The 22,197-nt window shown below is 55.2% G+C and overlaps 2 protein-coding genes across 2 annotated transcripts; one reads left to right on the top strand and one right to left on the bottom strand.

The window, feature by feature from the left end:
• Positions 1-221: 221 nt before the first annotated feature.
• Positions 222-7,576, bottom strand: FGD2 (FYVE, RhoGEF and PH domain containing 2; the record flags this gene model as incomplete). Its single annotated transcript, XM_082296343.1, has 16 exons — positions 222-452; positions 537-680; positions 1,075-1,221; positions 1,420-1,545; positions 1,714-1,806; positions 1,911-1,941; positions 2,018-2,097; positions 2,384-2,476; positions 2,864-3,010; positions 3,354-3,412; positions 3,933-4,071; positions 4,194-4,350; positions 4,749-4,897; positions 5,201-5,281; positions 5,376-5,622; positions 7,512-7,576. 16 exons carry the CDS (start codon positions 7,574-7,576, stop codon positions 222-224), a joined length of 1,989 nt encoding a protein of 662 aa, XP_082152469.1.
• Positions 7,577-8,763: 1,187 nt separating this feature from the next.
• Positions 8,764-20,606, top strand: MTCH1 (mitochondrial carrier 1; the record flags this gene model as incomplete). The annotated part of the gene is made up of 12 exons (XM_082295964.1): positions 8,764-8,925; positions 9,986-10,070; positions 11,439-11,545; positions 11,947-12,024; positions 12,303-12,360; positions 13,071-13,122; positions 13,928-13,987; positions 17,009-17,102; positions 17,460-17,507; positions 17,701-17,768; positions 18,477-18,552; positions 18,982-20,606. 12 exons carry the CDS (start codon positions 8,764-8,766, stop codon positions 19,054-19,056), a joined length of 963 nt encoding a protein of 320 aa, XP_082152090.1. The 3' UTR covers positions 19,057-20,606.
• Between the last annotated feature and the right edge of the window lie 1,591 nt (positions 20,607-22,197).

Below are 22,197 nucleotides of genomic sequence, written 5' to 3'. Positions count from 1 at the left end.
TCCCCGCGCCCTCCACTCCCAGCGCCTCTGCCCAGCGCGGACAGAGAGGAGGGAGGAGAAGGGGAATCCAGCTTGTCCTTGTGGTGGCAAACGTGCCCCCATCTTGCCCCTATCACGATGGAAAACCAGAATGCAGAGATGTCAGGGGTCTGCCCAAAGCCAGTGGTGAGGGCAGGCAGGGGAGCTGGGACACCCCAGGCAGCCCCTGCGTGGGAATGGCCTCATTCTGCTTCATCACAGGGGCCTGCATCCTCCTCCTCCTCCGGGTGCGTGATCCCCGCAGCAGAGCGCGCCATGGCCCTCATCCAGCGCCGTTTCAGCTCCTCAGTGTCAGCTACGAAGGTGAACACCTGCCGGGACTGTGCCAGCTGGAAGAGGTGCCGGGACTCGCTCTGGGGCATGTCCCGCACCTGGTAGCCCAGCAGGGGGATGGAGGTGTGGGCTCGGACGTCCTGCCAAGAACAGAGACAGTGGTGGGAGGCGGGGGATGGGCACAGCGGGATGTCCCTCGGGGGTGGATCCTAGCCAGGCCTCACCTGGGGGGCTGCGTAGATGTAGAGCACGAGGGGATCGTCCTGCGGGATCACAAACCAGCCCCGCGTGCTCCCCTTGCCATTCTTGTCCAGCAGCTGCAGGGAACTGCAGAGCAAACTCCTGCTTGATACCTCTGCAGCTCCTTTCTGCCAAAAAACCCAACAAATCCCTCAACATCCAGAGCAGATGGTAGAAAGGGCATTGAGCTGAGGTCATTTCCTGGGGAATTCCCTGCCCACTCCAGAAAACCCCCCAAAGCAGAAGCAAGTGAGGGGCTGTCCTGGCTATGATGGTGTTGCTGACATCCTGTGGTGAGGGGAACCCTGAATGCCTGGTCCCAAGGCTTGGAGCAGGAGGGAGAGAGATCAACAAACACATGCACCCTCTGACTGCTGTGGGAGTGACTCCCACCCCTCCTGCTCCAGGTGCAGGGCCAGACTGGGACAGCAAGAGCCAGAAGTGGTGGCTGGACAGGAGACCAGGGTGGGTGGCAATGCTCAGAGGGCATGGGGAGGCCGGGCAGAGAGTGGCAGAGCTCACCTCCAGAATGCCTTTGTGCTTCCCCTCACGGTCCTCGAGCACCGTGTGGCCGGTCAGGAAGATGTAACACTCCTGGCAGACGCGGTTTGGGCGGTTCCCATCGTACTGCAGCTCGGCCTTGTAGTCAGAGCAGCGAGCACACACCACCTGCAGCAGCCACCAGACAGGGACACTGGTGACACTGGGGCAGGGCTGGGGGACCCAAGGACAGCTCCATGAGGAGCTGAGGGGCAGAAGCAGCCCTAAGCCTGGTAGAGGGGTACAAGGTGTAGGAGAGGTGCACTCCTGCCCCAGCAGCCACCTGAGCAGGCCAGGAGGGAGGGAAGGGGGCAGGGGGTGACTCACGTATCCACAGGCTCGGCAGTGGTGCCTCCGGCGGGTGATGGCGTTGAAGGGCTCCTTGCAGCGCATGCACATGGTCACCAGATTGTCCCGCACCCACTGCGGGGCTCGGCGGCCCAGCTCCTCTGTCTGGGGGTGGGAGACCATAGTCTGGGTGGTCCCAGCCCCTCTGGCCTCACCCCTTCCCCTCCTCAGCCTCCCCCCAGATCAGTTTAGCTTGGGAAACTGAGGCACAGCCAGGTGTGTTCTCCCAAGCAGCTGGAGGCAGGTGGGGCACAGGGAGAGCAGGAGGGTTACCTTCACTGCAGGGGTGTCTGTCTCCAGTCCATGGACTGCTGTCTTAAAGGTCTCACTCCTCTTCTCCTTCCTGTCAATGGCATCTTGGAAGGCCTAGAGGGGAAGGCAGGGCTGGAGGGGCACTGGGGGCTGCCCTGAGCCAGGGCATGCAGCTGGGATGGGGAGGCTGTGCCCCCTCTCCCAGCACTCGGTGGTACCTTGATCCAGGCGTTCATCTCCTCCCCAGACCTGGGTACAAAAAGGAGGTGGATGAGCTGTTGTCCCTCCTCCCTGAGAGTCTGCATGATGTCACCCTTCCCCGTACCTGGCTTGGAGCTCCAGCGTCCGCTGCTTTCCCGAGACCAGGAAGGTGTGAGGGAACTCAGTGTCCTTCAGCTCCCGCACCTGAGGGAGACCAGAGAAGGGATGTGGAGCTGAACCCATTTCCAGCACACCTGGACCTTTCTCCATGGCGTGGGGCACAGGGATGTCCCTCAGATCCCACATGCACAAGATTTCACTGGCATTTCACACGATCAGAGTATCAACCCCACCCACCCCACGAAGCCACCCCTGGCTCCAGCTCCTCCCTCCTTCCCGAGGAAGTTCGGGCAGCAGCCATACCCCAGAGCAGGGGTTTTTGGAGGAGTCAGGGGCTGGGGGAAGCACAAAGACAAGGTGCCTGTCTGACCTTCATGCCCTCCACATCCATGCGGAGGTGGACCTGGAACTCGGCGCCCACCTGGATGACCTTGGGCACACAGTACAGCAGCATGTTGTTGAACTGGGAGGGGGGAAGAGGGTGGGTTGGAGCCCAGCACTGCCTGCTCCGAGCTGGGGGCTTCCCTGGGATCTGGGGTCCTTCACTACCCAGGGCTGAGCTGGTCCTTGGGAAGAATCCCACCCAAAACGTGATTGCTTCTGCCCCAGCCCCCTCCCACCCTGCAAAAGTGAAGCATCTCCCAGGGCTGCCATGCTCAGGGATCAGCAGATTCCCAACCGTGTCCTACGCAGGGTGCCCTGCACTGAGTGGGGTCAAACCCTCCCAGCTCTAAATTCATCCCTTCTGTGTCAAGGTGACCCAGCAACACCCTGGCCAGGCTGTGCTGCCCCTCTCCCCATCTCCATCTCATCTGCTCCCTCCCCTTGCCCTGGGCATCACAGCTCCCACCAGGAACAGGTACTTCTCCGATGTGCTGTTGTTGCGGGTGGAGATTTTTTGGATTGGTCCCTCCTTGATCAGCTCGTTGGAGGGATCCACGATGTCATCCTCGAGGCCCAGCCTCTGATAGACCACCCAGAGATTCTGCAGCCGTTCCTGGGTGAGGCAGAGGGACCTATTTTTGTGGGATGCTGAGTAGCCACAACCTTGTCACTGCTGGGTCTCCTCCATCCCCACCTCCCAGGCCAGTTGCTGAGTACTGGGAGAGGTAGCACAGTTCTCTCAGCCCAGACTGATCTTTGGGAGCAGCTCCCAAGACTTGACCAGCCGGTCACATCCCAGCTGATGTTACAGATGTGACTTCCCCAGGCTTGGGGTGGTGGGGTTGGGCATTAAGAGCAGGGTCTAAGCTGCTCAGCTGAACCCACAGGGTTCCTGTCCCCTTCAGGATCACTGTGCCATGAGCTTCAAAGCATTTCCAGCTGGGACAAGGACTCACCATCTCAGCAATAGCTGCATTCGAGTGCTTGGCCACCATAAAAATCATCTCCAGGGCCTCTGCAATGAGAACAGACAGGCTGGAGGTGAAACACCTGCTCTGGAGCTGTGGGAGGAAGCTCCTGGCTCTGTCCCTTGTGAATTCCCATGTGTAGCAGCTGCTGCCATTCCGTGAACACACCCCAAGTGGCCCTGAAACACTGCGCAGGAATCGGGGTACGGCTGGACTGCACATGGAGGGGTCCTGGGGGGACAGACAGCCCGCTCCTGTATCCCTCCATCCCAGCACGACTGGGAACTCTGTTATCCACAGCGGTCTGAAAGCTCCCCCAGCTGTTACAGATCTCTTAAGGGGATACTGTGGAGGGACCACCCTTACCCTGACACACCATCCTTCCACTCCCCAGCCCCTGAAAAGGCAGATTAATCCCTCTCCCTGCTAGAAGAGGATCAGACGGAGAGGTTTATCCAAGGGCACAGGGCAGCTGGTGAGTGAATCCCATGGGGAAAACCAACGGGAGTTGTTATTTCCCTACACACCCATCCTGCCCTCCCCCCCGTGGAGAGCCAGAGCCCTTACTCTCGGCATCGCCCCTGTCGGGGGACTGGGGCGGGAGTTTCCGGACATAATCCTTCAGGAGGAGCTCGTAGCGCGGGATCCTCTGCACAGGCTCCAGCATGTGGTGCTGCAGCGTCAGGTTAGCACAGACCTTCCTCTTCTGGGCAGGGACACCAGGCACGGAGAGAGGAACAGTGACCAAGGCAGCTCCCACCCTCTGCTGTTTCCCCGTTCCCAGGAGATTTTGGGAGCTCTGCTGAGATTCCCCTGCCCTGCCCTTACCTGGATGTCAGCAATGAGCTCCTGGAAGGGGGGTGATTTCTCTGACCAGGCAGTGATGAGCTCCACGGCCTTGTCAAAGTTCTTCACGTACTCCCCGTACATCTTGAGGAAGGGTGCGAGCTTCTGGATCACATCCCCAATGCGGGGGTTGCGGTTCCTGCAGGAGGGAACCGCAAACCGGCCGCTTCCTCAGTCCGTGAGGCAGACAGACAGACAGACAGCGAGGGATGGAAGTGAAGGATCACGGTGGAGGACTGAGGTTTTGCCTGCTGCAACCTGCTACATCCCCACACCATTTCCTGCTCTCCAGAACAGCAATGTCCCCACCTTGCAGCCAGCCTGGGCTGTTCATACCCAGGCACACCCTCAAACCACCTGAGATGTCACCCTGCTCTCCATACTCTGATCTGAGTGTTTTAAGGAAGTGCTTTCCAGCACAAGACATTTGGAGCAACACAGGCTGAGCTCTGGTCCTGGTGGGAGCCCGAACTCAGCGCTGCTCCACCATTCTGGCCAAGCCACCCAGGTGCCCTGCTCTCCCCTCCCACAGCTCACCAATCCTCCATGCGCTTCCGCAGCTCTGGCAGGAAGAACTCAGCATGGAACTGGTAGATGGAGGAGATGTTGGAAAAGATCATTTTCACCACCTCCTCTGGGATCATCTTCCCAGTTTTGGCTTCTTTCATCAGCTCTTTATAGAATACCTGGAAGAAGGGTGAATAAAAAGGGCCAAGAAGATACTTGAGGATCCCATTCCCTCTCTGAGACTGGCACATCACCCGGTGAAAGGCCTGGCTGCACAGGAGGGAAATCCCAGGCCCCAAGAGGAGAGGGGAATGGAAGGCTTTGCTGGGACAAGGGTGCTTCCCAGAGGTGTGTGGTGTAGGAAAGGCAAAGGCCAGACCCAATCTCTGGCTGTAAAGACCAGTAGCCCTCGTGTCTCTCATTTTAACAGCTTCACTCTTTCCAAAATCCCCTTGCACTGCTACCTCCACTCCCCAGCTCACCTGGTCGAGGAGGTGGAGGCGGTTGACATAAGCCTGCTCTGTCTCCAGCAGCTCCAGTGCTATTTTCTTTTCCTCTGGTTCCTGCATGGGGAGCAGGGCTCAGTCTCGTGGGCAGAGATGAGACCCCAAGCCAGCCCTGCCTGGGTGTGGGCACCTAGCAGCCTCTGGAGCTCACCTGGCTGCCAGGCTCCAGGCCTGGGCCCTGTGGCCTCCTCCAGTCGTCCTCACGGATTTTGTATCGCAGAGAACGGAGGCATTTGAAGCTGAGTCCGCGCCTACCTTGCTGATCCTTCTCCTCCTTATTCTCTTCTCCGGCCAGGGAGCAGCTCCGGCTGGCAGGGAATATTGGAAGCTGTTGGGGCTGGCTGGCTGCAGCACTGGTCAGAGCCTGCTTGCCCCTCTGGGCAGATTTGCTGTCCCTGCTACAGAGGAATGTGATCAGCTCAGCCATTCTCCCAGCACAGCCCCCAGGCCCAGCTTAAAGCCACCAAAAGGGACAGGAGCAGCAGCTCCCCAGAGCTGGCACTGCTCTGCTCTGCTGCAGCCCTGCACTACAAACATCCTCAGCATCCTCCACGGGGCCAGGATCCAGCCTCTCTTCTCCCAGTGCCTCCTGCTGCTGGGGCCAGTCCCTCTCCTGCTCTAGAAAAGCAGGATCTTGCCGTTTATCCCACCCACAGCTCTGGCTTTCTGCCTGCTGCCACCACAGAGAAAAGCAGGGAGAAGCCCAATAGCCAAGAGTTTGAGCCAAGAGCAGGCCATGTGTAGGTGGTTTTGCAGATAGGTTGTGTTTTGGTGGTGTTCTCTCTTCCCTTTTCTGGCAAAGACAAAGCAAACAGGTCCAGAGCAGGCATGAGGGAGAAGCCAGGCTGTGAAGGTGATATCAAGTGACTTGTCTGTCATCCAAGAGCTGGTCCCTGCAGGAAACTGCTCTGGGCAGACACTGGGAAGACATCCACTGTTGGCCTGGGGATAGGAGTGGGATGGATAGGATGGGAAAGACATGAAGGAATTTGACATCAAACTCCAAAGCTGAGGACAGGAGGTGACTTGAGGGGCAGAGGCTCATCTGAAGAGGATGTCAGGTCCATCCCATGCTCAGGATGTCTGTGAGCTCGGGAGTGCATCCCCAGCCATGCACAAATCCCCTTCTGTCCAGGGGGGCTGGCAGAACCCTTCAGAGACAAAGAGGCTTTTTCCATCTCTCCTGGTGCCTCCCAGACCTGTGTCAGCCTAAAGCCACTCCTGAGTCCTGACAGGGAACTTCTCTCTTTCTATTTACGCTGACTTAGGCCAAACCATTGTCTGTTCCAAAACGCTCTGCTCATTCCCAGGTTCCCCAGCTTCCTCTGAAAGTCCCAAGTTACTTTTATTTCCTCTAAATCAAACTTTCTCTCCACTGCAAACAACACACAACACTGCAGCAGTGACATGGGGGCAGATGAAACACTGCAGTGCTCCCAACACAACATCCCTGTGGGATGATGGGGACAACCACAAAGCCTGGGGAAAAGCACACAGCAGAGACACAGGAGTTCCTGGAATGAAAGGAAATCTCGAGCCTGAGCATCTTCAGGAATTGGGGCAAAACTCACCTGCCCAACCACCCAGCCTCTCTAAGGCTCACTGAGAGCATCTCATGGGTACAAGGAATGGCAGGATTCCACATCTTGATTCAACTGATGGAGAAACTGAGGCACAGCCCTGACAATAACTTGCCCAAAGCCTCAAAATTACTTTTACACCAGAGCTGGTGTAAAAACCCCTCACTCAGACCCCGGCACACGCTGTCTGAGAGTCCCAGCTCACACTCCAAGGGAAGGAGCTGTTTTATGAAAGGAATTCTCTCTCTCCCTTAACATAATGCTTTATGTTTCCTTTCCTAGGAGCCACATCTCTGCAAACAACTGGATAGTCTGAGGCTGGGACCCTCCCAGACACCCACGCAGTTAATTCCCAGTGGAAACCCCTGCTGACATATTTGCAAACCACAATTTCTTTCCCAGCAGCAGCAGCAGGATGCACCAGCCAGGCTGAGTGTGAAGATGCTGAGTGGAGGGGGAGGAATGGGCTGCCACAGCCTAACCCTGAGCCAGGCAGAACCACTCACACCCCACTGAGGTTTTTGGATTTCTGCTCATGACCTGCAGCTGGAGGAAGACACTGAGGCAGACCCGAGTGGTGAAGAACTGCAAATCACCTTGTCAGCTTCTCCACAGGCTCCAAACCACCTCCACAGCGGGTTTCATTCCTTCCCAAACCCACTCCGCTAACTAACACACCCTCAGCACCCAGAGCCCTCCCTCCTTACCAGTGCTCTTCAAATGCAGCCACCAGCTTCACCACACTCTGCTGATTATCTGCTTTTCCCTCCATGGCACAGGCTGGGAGCAGGTCCTGGGCATCCAGGAGCTGATGCTGGGGGCTGCAGCTCCTTCCTCTGTTCCCCTCTCTGCTCCAAGGTGTTTCTGGCACCCAGGCTGCAGTTTGGGAACAAGGATTTGCACGAGGCAAAGCCCACCCGCTGCCCTTTCTGTGGTAGCAGAGCTTGTCTCTGTTGGCCTCAAAAGGAAAGAGGAAGCACAGCAGTTTGTGGGTAGGAGAAACGCTGAGAAAACACTGGGAATTGTTTCAGTTTGGGAGGGATCAAAGCGGTGGCACAGCCAAGGCCAGAGCAGCAGCAGGGGTGGTGCAGGGCAGGAGGTGTGACCTGGTACATCCCCTGGCTGTGCAGCCCAGGTGGGGTGGGCTGTGTCCCACCAGGGTGGGAGGCAGGACAGTCCTGATGGCCAGAGGGGCCAGGAACAGGCTGGCAGGACCCTGGTGCCCAGATAGGACTGATGTGTCTGTCTCAAACACCAGCAGCTGGATGGCTGTGGGGCCAACCACGGATTGTTGGTAACAACAGACAAGGATTGGTGGTAACAACCATGAGAAAGAACAAGATGTGGCTGGAGAAGGGGCAACACTTTTCCACAAAGGTCTGAGAGTGCACTGTGCATGAGAACCAATTTGCATGGGAAGTGAGAAACCCATCCCAGAGCTTGTGCCCCAGGACCCTGGACACCAGCTGGACCAACGCCAGAACCAGGACTGGAGACTTCCTTTCCTTTTTCCTCTTTTCTTTTCCTTCTATTTCTTTTTTTTTTTAATTATTTTCTCCTTCCTTCCTTCCCTCCTTCCTTCCTTCCTTTGCTCCCTTCCTTCCAAATTCCTTCCTTCCTTCCCTTCCCTCCCCTCCCTTTTCCCGTCTTTCTTTTCCTTTCCTTCCTTTCTTCTCTCTCCCTCTTTTAACTCACGTCCTCTTTTCCCTCTCCCCTTCCCCACCCCTTTCCCCAAACCCTTCTGCCGTGTGCTCACAAACCCCGTCAGGCACTAAACACCCAACTCTGCAAATCCCTAAAACCCGTCCGCCTCCCAGCGCCGCCATTCCCGCCCCTCACGCCGGACCGCCCCTCCCGGGAATGGTTCCTCCCGGAATGGTTCCTCCCGCCGCGGTTCCTCCCGCGCTCCCCCCGTCCCGCGGTGGTGGCGGCCGGCGCGCGGCGCGGTGACGCGGGGCCATGGCGGCCATGGCGGCGCTGCCCCCGGGGCCGCTGTCGCCGCCTGGCGGGGGCGCGGGGGCCGCGGCGGGGCCTGAGGGCGCCGAGGGCCTGTTCGTGCTGCTGGGCGCGGGGCTCGCCGCCGCCAGCCACCCCCTGCTCTACGTCAAGCTGCTCGTGCAGGTCCGCTCGCGGCGGGAGCGGGGGGGAGAGCGGCGCGACGGTGGGGTGGGAATCCCGTGTGTAATAGGGGTCGCGGCTCCAGGATAACGGGAGGGTTTTTGAATGATGCCCCCATGGAGGCCTCCGTGCGCTGGGGGTGATTGTACGTACAACCCTCCTCCTTATAACGGGGCCCCCTGTGTGATGGGGGCACCTCTAGGATGGGGGACCCCTGTGTAATGAGGACCCTCGTGTGTAACGGGATGGGGTCCCAGTGGATAATGGGGGATCGGGACCCCAGTAGGGGTCCCCCGGAGGGGGATTCCTGCATAGTGTCCCTGTGGAGACCCCCATATACAGTGTATACAGCCCCCCTGTTTCAATGGGACCCCCATATGTGGCAGGATGGAGTCCCTTGTGTATGACAGGGGATTGGGATACCTGTATAACAGGTGGAAGTGGATTCCTGTTTAGTGCCCCTGTGGAGGCCTCCATGCACTGGGATCACTGTGTATGCAACCCCCCCCCCATTGTAACGGGACCCCCTGAGCACTGGTAGAATGAGGGACATCTGGCTAATCGAGTTCCCCATATGTAATAGGATGGGGTCCCATATACACTGGCAGTCCCTATGTAAAACTGGAGTCCCAATAATAGAAGGATGAGGATGCATTCTACAGTGGAGACACCCTACATAGAGAATAGGGAACACCGTATAATGGAGGGGTGAGGCCCCCTGTACAGTGGGGGTTTTGTAGTGGGGCGTTGAGACCTCTCCTATGACAGGGAATGGGGACACCCTGTAATCTGGGAACCCTTATAAAATTACCCCTCTGCAATGGGGCCTCCCATATGAGGAGGGATGGGAAACCCCTTTATGATAGGAATCCCAAGATCCTCTCAGTAACAGGGACCTCCTAAAATGGAAGGGTGGAGGACCCCCTGTAACCTAGGGACCCCATAAAATGAGGAAAGGCATGCCTGTCTGAGAGTGATGGGGGGATGATGAGATCAAGGCTGTTCATCCCAGGGACTTTGGGAGCACCAGGACAGAGACCTGCTCACAAGGTTTCTCTCTCAGGTTGGGCATGAGCCACTACCTCCAACCATTGGAAGAAATGTGCTGGGGAGGAAGGTCCTGTACCTGCCCGGCTTCTTCACCTACGGTGAGTGACTGTCCCTCCCTGCCAGCATGAGGTCCAGCCCTAGGGGAATCAGGCCTGGGAGCTGCCAGGCAGCCTGAGCTGACCTGCAGCAGCACTCCCACATCCCCTTGGGATCATCCCAAGGCTGCAGTGAGGCATAAACCACTACAGCTCCTTGCAAGGCTGTCAGGTTCAGGTACCTGTTGCTGGGGAGAGGGCGCTGGTGGCCACAGTGTTGGTGCTGCACCCTGTTCCCCTGGCACATTGCTCTGGGTTTGCACCGTGCTGGAGGGGTTTGGGGGGGTTTTAGGTGATGGAGGTTTGTTGCAGGAGGGTTTTGTGTGTTTTGGAGATTGCAAAGTACTTTTCTTCTGCTCCAAAACAGCCCTGCAATAACGTGCCCCCTGCCCTGCTCATTTGTATTGTAGATGGAGCCCTAAAGAGACAGAAATACCAAGAAAAGGGCAGGTAATACATCTAGAAGGCAAAAAAGTCATATTTTCCTCTTTTTGTGGGCGGAGTAGCATGGGAGAGGTGGGTGAATATTTTGTGGCCTGCTGTCACAGCGGGTTTGCATGGGGAAGGGGAATGCACAGTCCTGAAAGCTGAGCTGGGCCAATCCTGCAATCAGCCATGGTATCCATGGGGTGGAAGCAGCACAGGAGCGGTATGAGAGCACTGTCCCATCCTGGGACACCAAGGGCTGGAAATGCTCCGGTGCTGCCCTTTGGAAGATGCAATTTCCAAACAGATGGGCAGTGTTGGGTGATGGAGGGGTGCAGAACCCGCTTGCCTTCTCTTGGACAGCACAGGACAGGGACCAGGAGCAGTCAGGACCCACCAGCACATAGTGGGTTCTATCCCACCTTGTTATATGTGGGAGAAATGGGATCTCTTGGCTTTTTTTGAGACTGGAGACCTGAGGAAGTTTGCCTGGGAGAAGGTGGTGGGCCAGGAACTGAACAGGGGTTTGTGAGATCCATATTAACCCTAAGTCTGACCTTTTTGGGGTGGAGGGAGGAGGTGACAGCACAGAGCACATGGGATGATCCCTGGTGACACCACACAGCACATGGGATGATCCCCCCTGACCTGGTTCAGTCCAAACTGCTTTGGAGCCCTTTTAGGTGAGCAGAACTATCAACAGACAGAAAGAAAGTCCAGAATACTGGAGCTGTCCTTCCAGATTAGACAGATGACAGAGAGTAAGAATTCTTGGCATCCAGTATGAAGCTTATTTAGGACTGTTAGAATAAATCACGTACTGTGGGACTGTGCCGTGCTGAGCCAAGCCTGGCGTGGTTTCGGCTGAACCCCGGAGCTGTTTGGGGTGCTCTCCATGCATTGTCCCCTTCCCGACTGACAGCAGCCTGGTTTTGTCCCACCCAGCCAGACACATCGTGGAAGTGGATGGGAAAAGAGGCCTCTTCCGTGGCCTGACTCCTCGCCTCATCTCAAGCACTTTATCAACCATCACCAGGGGGAGTGTGAAGAAGGTAAAGGTCAGATTCTCTCTCCATTAATCACCTGCAGGGTCAGTGCTACTGCAGCAAGTGCCTGCAGCCAGCCAGGGCTGCACAGGAGGACTGATGCACCCATCCCTCTCTACCTCCTAAGGGAATAGTCCTCCAGTGCCCTTAGCCCCAAAGCGGTTTTTTATTTATAAACCATTTTAATTTTATTTGGCGTCCCCTTGCCTTGTATCCTTTGTCAGCAGTTTTGTGACTCTTCTATTCCTCTATTTTACTTTCCATCCTTTCTTCTCCTGTGTTCCTTCTTGCCTGTTTGTCTTGTCCTTGCATTTAGAGTATGGCTTTTCGTGGTTTCCCCCTGTCCTCAGACACTGTGGCTCAGCATCTCCAGCAGTTCTGACCATGTTTCTTCCCTCTCCACTCAGGCTTTTCCACTGGAAGACATGGAGCACGTGTCTAACAAGGATGATGTGAAAACTTCGCTTAGGAAAGTGGTCAAAGAGGTGAGAAGTGGCTGTTGCCCATTAATGAGTGATCAGGGAGGTCCCTGGGGATGTGGGTGAGGTGACTTGGAGAGAAACTGCGGTGAGAAGTTTGTGGTGTTTAGTAGCCATTCTGTGTCCATCCATGAAATAACTCACAGGAATTAAGAGGTTTGCCACAAGAACAGATTTCAAAAGAGGGATCCAAAATGGCTTTCCCCACACTAAGGGAAAGGGCCTGGGCTGTGCAGGAGGAGCAGCACAGCTTTTCATACAGGTGTTTTCTCCTCCCTTCCCAGACATCCCATGAGATGATGATGCAGTGTGTGTCCCGGGTTGTCTCGCACCCACTGCACGGTGAGTCCTGTCCCCTGGCTGGCAGCCCCCTCCAGACTGGGGATCACCCCAAAACCCTGCTCAGTCAGGGGGATGATGCTTACCATACTTCTCTATCATATGAGGCTGATGCTGGGGTGATGCTGAGTAATGAGCTTCTCTCTTCCCATTCATCCAGGACCTTGTCCTAGAGATCCCATTGGGGTTAGGGCCAGTAGCAGCCTTCCAGTGCCTAAAGGTGCTCCAGGAGAGCTGGAGAGGGACTTTGGGCAAGGGCGGAATGGCTTCCCACTGCCAGAGGGCAGAGTTGGATGGGATATTGGGAAGGAATTGCTCCCCATGAGGGTGGGCAGGCCCTGGCACAGGGTGCCCAGAGAAGCTGTGCCTACTCCATCCCTGGAAGTGTCCAAGGCCAGGTTGGACAGGGCTTGGAGCACCCTGGGATAGTAGAACGTGTCCCTGCCCAGGGCAGGGGGTTTGGAAAAAGATGATCTATCAGGTCCCTTCCAACCCAAACCTCTCTGTGATCCTCTGAAATCCTTCCCCCCACTTACAGGCTCAGGAAAGGCCCCAGTTTCTAATGAGTCTTGCAGTGCTGAGGACCACTGAGAGGAGCTGGAGATGCTGTGAGCTGAGGGAGAGCAGAAGGGTCACGTTTCATTTTCTTTCACGTCCATTGCAACCCAAACTGGATTTGTTTCTCTAGCAGCCCTGTGTTTCTTTCCTCCCAGTGATCTCCATGCGCTGCATGGTCCAGTTTGTAGGCCGGGAAGTCAAATACAGGTGAGTGGCTGCAGCTGGGGGTCAGGGGTGCCAGGTGCTCCCGTGCCATGGGCAATAGGGTTATCCAGGAGGTTTGAGAGACTGAAAAGTGAATCTGAGCTGTGGTTAGAGGGTGAGTGACTGGGGGTTGAAGGGATGTGGGAAAGCTGGGCTCTGTCCCTGACGTGCTTCTGTTCCTCCTTGTGCCCGTGGGGGTTTGGGGCTCTATCACCCCTTGCTGATCACACAGCAAGTCTCCTGCCTTTTTCCTTTGGCTAGTAATGGAAAGGGAAGGCAGCGGGGAGGCAGAGTAGATAACACAAAGCTTTGCTGCAGCCCTGCTTAGTCTGTAAAATTTTTCCAAGCCTTTTGCAGTACCAGCTGCCTCTCTGCAGGACAAAACTGCCTGTGCAGCAACATGGAGGCACGCTAGACAAGATTACAGCCAGCCCACGACAGCCAACTCGAGTCCCCAAAGGTGGGACAGGGTTCTTGGGCTTTAGAATCAGCCAAATGAAACCATATCACACAGCATCTGTACCCACTCACAAAAGCCTCACAGAGCTCTTGTACCTTCAGCATTGAACAGTTGTGTGCAGGTTGGGTGTTCTCCCGGGTGTTACTGCAGACTGGCAGAGTACAGACACGACCTTCCTTCCCTCAGACCTTCCTGGTCTGAGGAGAATAAGCAGAACAAGCTGCCTTCTGCTGGAATGATGGCTGGGGAGGCACTGCCATGGCTGGGGGCTGCAGGATGCGTGTGTGGTTGCACAGGACAGAGGTGGAACAAAGGTGCACACTCACAGCTCTTTTCCTTTCTTGGCAGCGGTGTGTTCAGTGCCATTGGCAGGATATTTAAGGAAGAAGGGATCCTGGGATTTTTTGTGTACGTGAGTTGTTATTTAAATACTTTCTCCCATAGCCCGAAGGCACCGAAGAAGCCCTGCTGCTCTGCCAACCCCAGCTGGAGTCACACTGAGCTGAAACCTTGTCTGACCAAGGGACTCCCACATCACTCCCGTGATGTTTGACCATTAAGTTTGCCCCAGATCTTATCTTCAGTCAAACTTTCAGAGCACAGAGGAAGCTTTATTTTTTCTTATCTTTTTCCCTTGATGATTCTTTGTGTTTCAGTGACAGGCCATTTAAAGCATTTGTTTTGCAACAAGCACCAAGATCAAGTGCCACAATAAGATCCTTTGCTGACACGAAAGCCGGGGCCTGGGTGCTTGTAAGGAGCAGGTTTACCTGTGTGATTGGAGTGTGGACCAGGAGGAGCTGAGAGGTGTTTCCAGCTGCTTACAGAGAAAGGCAAATTGGTGCATCACTGAAATGGAAGTTTAGTGGACACCTTTTTGCTTGAACCCGTAATTAATGCTTCCTGCCTTTCTTTCTTGCATAAAAGAACCACCTGCTGTCCCTGCTTGTGGTGGGGATATAACTCACTTTATGATGTCAATAATAGTAAAGGCAGCTCTGGAATTTCAGGAGGGCTTTTCAGGATGCCTTTGGCTCTGCTGTCACAAAATATGGGCCTCCAGATGAAACCTGAGTGCATCAGGAAGAGGGAAACAATCACAGGGGGCCATGCCCTGTCTTTCCCCAAGGGAAAATGGCCAGGGTCTGCAGAGACCCCACCTATTGTGTTTCACTGCTTCTTCCTTTGGCAGCCCACAGTTTCTCAGCTGAGCCAAATCTGCTCCATTAAATATAGGATCCTTTGGGATGGTCCCTGTGAGTGGGGCATGGCTGGAGCAGGCTGCTCACAACCCTCCACCTGCCAGGGAAGTGATCTGAAAGAAGCCGCCACATTCCCTTCCATGCACATAAACACTGCTGGTAGCCTAATGAAACTTAGTAGTTCACAGGAAAGGCTTTAACACAACCCAGATTGTCTCAGGAGGGCTCTGAAGTTCTACATGCTCTATAACCCTGTTAGGAAATCCCACTGCTGTGAGGGGAGCACAAACTGCATCTGAAGAACCAAACTGCTGGTTTTTTCCTCTCAGCCCTCCTGGTACAATCCCAGCACATCCACTCCCCTAAAATCATGGCAGTGCACTTGTGTCTCATGGCCTTACAGCCCAACCCAGCAATAACAGTGGCACACACTCTCTGGGTGTGTGCCTGGCTAGAGACAAAGACTTTTCAAGAATGGATGTATCTCCCTTCCCCTCATATCTGCAGCAGGCTCCTGCCAACCCAGAAAGGTGTTCCCTGAGCCCCAAAACTGCTGGGCATGGTCATTTCAAGGGTGGCTTGCCCCAGGGCCCTTGCACTGGGATTTTTTCTGTTGGGTCACATCACTGTACATCATTCAGGCTTCCTCTCTGCCGCCTGCTGTTCCAGCTTTTCATCATCTTCCAAAAACACTCCCAGTTCAGATCTTTGACATCTCAGCAGGTGTGAGAATTGTAGCACTCTCTTTACTATGTCAATAGTAGCTCTGGAATTCCAGGAGGGGTTTTTCAGGCCTGATGCCTTTGGCTTGTTGGGTTTTTCTAGTTCCTTTCTGCAGCTCTCAGATCCCTGATTTCCAGTTATCCAGCTCAGGGCCAGCAGCTGTTGTTACTTTGGAGGGGAGAGAGGGACGGGATCCTTACTGGAAGTGGAATAAACAATCTGACTTCTATCAACAGTTGGGTGAGGTTTTCCTTATGGGGCTGCCCTTGCCCAGCCCTTTGCTTCTGGACTTTATTAAGCCCCCGTTGTATCTGCAGCAGCTCAGGAGCTTCAGACTTGACTTTGAGTTAGAGAAAGGATGTTTTTTTACAAAGGCTGAAAGCCAAACACAAAGCAGAACATCTCTTTGGGGCCAAAGAGCTTTGATTTCTTTGTCCTGTCTGCTGCTCTCATGTATCACATCTTTGAAGCCAGTGGATCTTCTGTTGAAGGTTTCTGCTGTGCCTGGCCCCTGAGACCTCAGCTGCAGCCCCAGGGCTGCTGGGGCCTTAACAATACACAGGTTGTTCCCAAAAACAGTCCCACTTGCTGCTCTGCTGCTGCAGCAACCACAGCAGGAAGCAAACTGGTCCCTTCTCTGAGGAGGCAGTGTCGTGTTTGGGAAGAAACAAATGACTCAGATTAATGTGCTTGGAGGTGGCTCTCCCAGCTCAGCAAATACTCGTGTGGCTCTTGACAGGCTCCTTTTCAGAGCTGACCACATCTGCTGCTGAAACACAGGTTTGACACCCACTTGGATCCTTTCGCAGTGGAACAACCCCTGCAAAAGCAGGAGACCCTGCACTGGTGCAGGAGATGCTGCAGAAGCACCAACAAACTGGAGAAACCCTCTGGAACATCTTGTTAAAAGTTTTAGTGCCATTATCTGCAAAAGCTGGGGGTGCTGGTGCTGCTGGGAGTTCCAGTGTGTCAGTGGGAGGCATTAATCAAAGAACCGTGCTCCTGGGGGCAGCAGGGACTGGGAAAAATCAGAGGGACATGAGTGTTGCCCCCAGTTACTCCCACTTCTCAGTAGAGTAGGTTGTGCAGGAACAACCCCTGTCATTTTGATTTCTAAAAGAAGGGAGATTCCACAAAGAGATGAACTTCTCCTTCTGCATCCAAAAGAGCATCTGCAAAAATGGAAACCACTTCATCTGTGTCTCACTTGGGTTTCTCAGCAGGAGTTGGGCCAGGGAGGGATTTGGGATAGAACAAGGGGATTTGAGTCATGCCCAAAAAACAGATCCCAAAAACTTCCCAGCCAGAGCAGCACATGTAGTACCAAGTTTGAAGGCTGGGAGAGCTCTTCCCTGAAATCTCCCTTTCAGCTCCTGCCAAAGTAAAAGTTTCATTTTGTGGGAGTGGAGTTTCTGTGTGCTGGTGGAGGGAAGGAGGGCTGGGCACCTCGGGAGGTGGCACCGGGACCCTCCTGCACCTCACACCCCTCCTTTTGCCCTTGCAGTGGGTTAGTCCCTCACATCCTGGGGGATGTCATCTTCCTCTGGTGCTGCAACCTCCTGGCTCACTTCATCAACACCTACGCCGTGGATGACAACGTGAGTGGAAGTGCCTGAGGGACGGTTTGGGGTCTGGACCAACCACCTGCAGTGGGAAGGAGTTACTGGGGAGCAGGGGCTGATTTAATATAGACCCCGGGCTTTGGGGGCATCCCTGTTAGAGTGCTGGAGGTGCTGTGTCTGCTCGGGGCTGTGCTTCACCTGCACTTTGGGGGATCACATTTTACAGCAAACGCCTTCCCAGACTCTCAGTTGGGATGCAGCCCGCTCTAAATTGCTTTCTGCCTTGTCCCCTGCCCCGAGCCCTTCGCCTCAGGCTCAGGGAGTGTCACAAAATGACTGTGCCAGCCTGGTGTCATCCCCCTGCTCCACAACGCCTTTGGTTTCTCTCTGCAGTTCAGCCAGGCATCGGTGATCCGGAGCTACACGAAGTTCGTGATGGGGGTATGTAGGCAGCTGCCGTGTCCTTTCCCCTCCTCCTGCTACCTCTGGGCTGAGAGCTCATGCTCTGGGGGTACAGGCTGGTCTGTACTTTACATCCTTTACCCAAGGATAACTCTGCTAACATGCAAAAGCTGGAAACAGCGTTTTTGACACTGGGAGCATTAGAGAGGCTGCTGGTTTTCTGTGCTTTCAGATCGCTGTGAGCATGCTGACGTACCCATTCCTTCTCGTGGGAGATCTCATGGCAGTGAACAACTGTGGGTATGTCCTTCACACTGAGATCTAAAGCTTTCCCTTCCTTTCTTGCAGCCCCTCGTTGTCTGAATGGGCTGCTAACGACCGTAAAGCTTTCCTACAGCCCTGTAAACTCTGTGGCACCTCGCAGAGCTGGCTCGTTTCCTGTCCCAGGTTGCTTATAATTTTAGATCAGAGGGCACAGACACGAGCAGCAGAAAAGCTCAGGTGGTGAGAAATAGGGAGAGTTGTGGTGGTGTGGTCCGATCTGAGCTAGGCTGGAGGCAGAGGGATCAAAGGGACCGTGCTGGCTCCAGGGAGCAGCACGAGGGAAGCGAAGCTCTTACGGCAGCAATGGGAGCAGACAGGAGCAGGACCAACTTGCCTTCCCAGTCCCACTGCTGCAAGTCTTCTGCATTTGTGCTCATGGGAACGGAGTGGGATCCAAGTCTGGTGTAGTGTTTTCTCAGTGTCTGCTGGCTTTTGAAGGTGTAGATACAGTCCTGGACTCTCAACGTCTCCAGGTAACGCTCCTCGTTCGTGCACTCCAGGGGTAATTAAATTACAGATCTGCTGCATTGTAAATAACGAGCTGTCACTTGGCCACTGGCCCGGTGTGGACACGGCCCCCCCCCCCCGTCCTGCCGTGTCCTCACTGGCACTTCCTGCTGCTCTTGTGTTACCTGTGTGGGTAAGGTGACACATCCACCTCAGCTGTTCCCTGTTGCCGTGCAGGTTGCGCGCCGGCCTCCCTCCCTACGCACCCGCCTTTGCATCCTGGATCCACTGCTGGAGGCATCTCAGTGCTCAGGTGAGGGAGCTGGGCACACACTGGGCTTTGGGCTCCCTCTGGTCCTTCCCCAAGTCTCCAGCATTCCCCAAATGTGCCTGTGCTGCATCCTTGCCGTGCCCTGTAGCCTGCTTCTATCCCTCCAGTTGTGGCACTGGTACCAGCATGGCAGTGCTGCTCTGCCCATTGCACATCCCAAGCTTGCACCCCGCGAGCTTTCAGCCTGTGCATTGCACACAGCAGAGTCTGTGCCCCTCTCCATCTGTCACCTCTGGGGGAAATGCCCAGCTCTAGCACCCACAGGGCTGGATCCCCACTTTCTCCTGCAGAGCAGCCCAGGGTGCCCAGGCCTTGCAGCCCTGCCATGGGCACGGAGTCGGGCCCTGCTAAAGCAGCTATAGTTCCCTGGCCAGGTCTCAGGCTGCCCTGACCCCATGCTCTCCTCCTCAGGGGCAGCTGTTCCGTGGCTCCAGCCTGCTGTTCCGCAGGGCGCCCATCCCAGCCGCCTCCTTCCCCATTGACTGACTCCTCGGCAGGGAGAGCTCATCAACTTGGACTCCTCAAGAAACCCCAAGCTTGTTTCGATATCTGTATATTTCTATTTTCTGATCCAAAATCCATGGTGCCAGAACTGACACCTCCTCTCCAGCAAGGCCAGCAACAGACTTCTGGACATCTGGCTTCAGGTTCTAGCTGGACCAAAGCTCCATCCTCATGGCTGTCTTGACTGGGATGTGTAGCAGAGAGAGCAGAAAGGCATTGTCCCTTTGGTCCAGGCTGTAAGCTCTGGAGTTGCTGGGGAAGTCCAGGAATCCAGAAAATGCCCAGGTACTAAAGGAGCCAGCCCTGAGCTGCAGGGACAAAAGACTGCTTTGTTCTGCCTGAGCTGAGAAGCAGCAGGAGATCCAAGGTCATCTCACTGGGAAGGTTATACCAGGTGACAGCCTCCTGCCTCATCCTTTCTGGAGAGAGCACCTTTGCCTGGCAGGTAGCTCATCCTGGGCAAGATCAACCTGGCATCCATATTTAAGGTTTGAGGGTACCTGAACACCTGGGAGCACCCCGCCTCCCATGGGTGTGAAAAAGAAATTATAGGATCAAAACAGGGAAGGGAAACAGAGTCCCACTACAGAGAACAGCAGAGTCCCAAAGAGACGGGTCCGGCCCAGCTCAGGGCAGTGTTGGGCTGTGGACACGGAGAGAGCCCTTGGGAAGGGACACGCGCTGCCACCGGTGCTGCTTTGGGCAGGATTTCAGTCGTGGAATGGGCTGTGCTTAGGATGCACCCAGCAGAGCTGTGGGCTGGGCAGGCAGCCTGCACACTCTCAGGGGAGGTGGGTGCTGGGTTGGACTGGCCTGGCTGCGCTGAGGGGCATCTCCCAGCCAGCAGCAGCATGAGCCCTGCTGGGCTCCTGCTCCCATTGCTGATGGAAACGGAGCCGCCGGGATCGGAGAGCTGCACACAAAGGGCTCTCCTGCAGCAGGGGCAGCCATCCAGGGCTGTCTGCACTAAAGGGATAAGCCTTGAGCTGGCCAAAGGTTGGTGAGGCATCAGGGTCGAGGCCTCCTGGTGCTCAGTGGAGCACGGCTGGCTCTGTGTGTGTAGCAGAGCTCACCAGTGGCAGAGGTTTGATTGATGCTGAGCTGCCAGACGAGTTTTTTTGCACCAGTCTGTGCTGTGATGGCAGCCAGGCAGATTTCCCCCATTTCAGTTCCCCATGAAGCAGTCTTTCGCACAGAGGTGATGCTGCACTCCCTGGGAAGAGGTTTAGGGTTCCTTGAGCAGGTTCCCATGTGCTGCTGCAGCAGCAGCTGGGGTCACATCTCATCCTGGTCCTCTGGGGTCCTGCCATCACAGGGGGTTTTTTCTCCAGCAGGCAGGGTCGATGCACACCCCCAGCCAGGCTTGCAGGACAGTGGTGGTATGTGCTGGGACTGGCAGCCCCCACCCAGCTCCCTTCGGTGTTGTGAAATTGGTCCTGTCTGTCCTCCCTCCCTCCCAGTTTGTGTTACCGTTAAATAATGCATGGACCTGTTCCCTAACGCCAGAGATGATTTCAAAGAGGATTTAATTATGCTCCAAAATACAGCTATAAAACAATTATTGGGTCTTTCCTTTTTTTTTTTTTTTGATTTTTTTTTTCTTGCATAATGTGCTTCCTCACTCACGGAAAGTTTAAGACAGGCACTTCTTTTGGTTTTTTCCCCAAAGCATGGGCTAAACCAGCTGTTTAAAACTCATTTCCCCCCTGATTTTCCCCACCTCCATGGGAGGTGGGCATATTTAGGCTGAGCAAACTGCAGTGGGTGCACCTGGAGTGAGCGGGGAGACAGCAGAGGGCCTGGCTGCTTCAAACAGTGTATGTGAAATAAGGTTTCTGGAGTTAAAATTGACCCTCAGGTCTTCTGGAAGGGGTGATGGAGACCCTTTGCTGCTGCCAGACCAGTCATGTGGGCTCAGCCATTCCATCTTCCCCCTGACAGCTCCATCCTTCCCCACCGGCCTTTTATCACCTTGTTTTATGACCTGCTCCAACACAGGGCATTGCATCTCCCAGGTCACACAGCACCTGCTCAGGAGCATGGACCTTTATCCTCCAAATTAAAGCCACCTTCTGCTGGTCACATGCCTGTGAAACCTCATGCAGCCTCTGCACTGCCTGACTGCAGCTACTGCACGGAAAGGTGCTATTTCCTGTCCTTTGAGGAATTTACCTAAGGAATTTACCTAAGGGATTTATTTAAAGCTGCACCAGTGCATGCATCCTGCCAGTAATTTCTGCCCATTTCATCAGGGCCCACAAACTTGGCTGAAAACTCAACAGTTGACTATAGTTTTTGCTCAATTTAAATGAAAACCAGGTTTCAAAGCTTTCAGTGCACTGCCTTACTTTGAAGCAGGGGCTGCCATTCTTAGCATGATTGAATATTTCCTCACCTCCTATTTCTATCCTTGATTGTTGTCCCATGCTTCGTTTGAGGGGACAAATTATCTGCACCAGGAGCAGGCAAGGAGACAACCCAAACTCTGGCTGGGCATCCCTCTCCCTTAAATTGCTGCCCATTAGTCAGTGCTCAGGTATCCCAGCTGAAGGGGATGGGGCCCCATTCCCACAGGAGAGGGGATCCAGGGTGGAACGTGGTCGGGAGAACAAATGAAGGGGTGGAGGAGGAGGTTTGGGTCTGGCGCCCAGGATGGAGCCGGGGATTTCTCCCACTGGCGCTCCCCTGTCTGCCCAGGAAACAAACTCTGGTTTAAATATTGACTCTCCTGCACAAAGCCAGGCTGGGTGGGGATCGCTGCCGTTCTGTGCCCGCGCCGTTTATCAGCCTCCAGTGGAAAACTGAGATTGCTGGGACTTTGGCCTCATCTGCTCCCAGCTGCCTGGGGGAGAAGGGAGGCAGCGGCAGCAACCAGGAGAGGGAATCTCAGGTCAAGGCTGGTCTGTCTCTCCGCTGGGCTTGGACACTTGAGTCTGGCAGGATCTGGGAAGCAACGAGATGAGCCTTTGTGCCCAGGGAGGTGCAGCTGAGCTCAGAGCGACTGTTTCCCCTGCAAATCGGCCTGCTGAAGACCCTTCAGTCCAGTCCAAACCCCCTCGTGGCTGTGCTGCTCTCCTGCCGTGGAACCGGGAGGGAAACATCCCAGAGAGCTCTCCTGATGCC

The sequence above is a fragment of the Coloeus monedula genome (assembly GCF_965178545.1).
Source record: "Coloeus monedula genome assembly, chromosome: 23".
NCBI lineage: Eukaryota > Metazoa > Chordata > Aves > Passeriformes > Corvidae > Coloeus > Coloeus monedula.
This window is presented reverse-complemented; position numbering and strand designations above follow the sequence as displayed.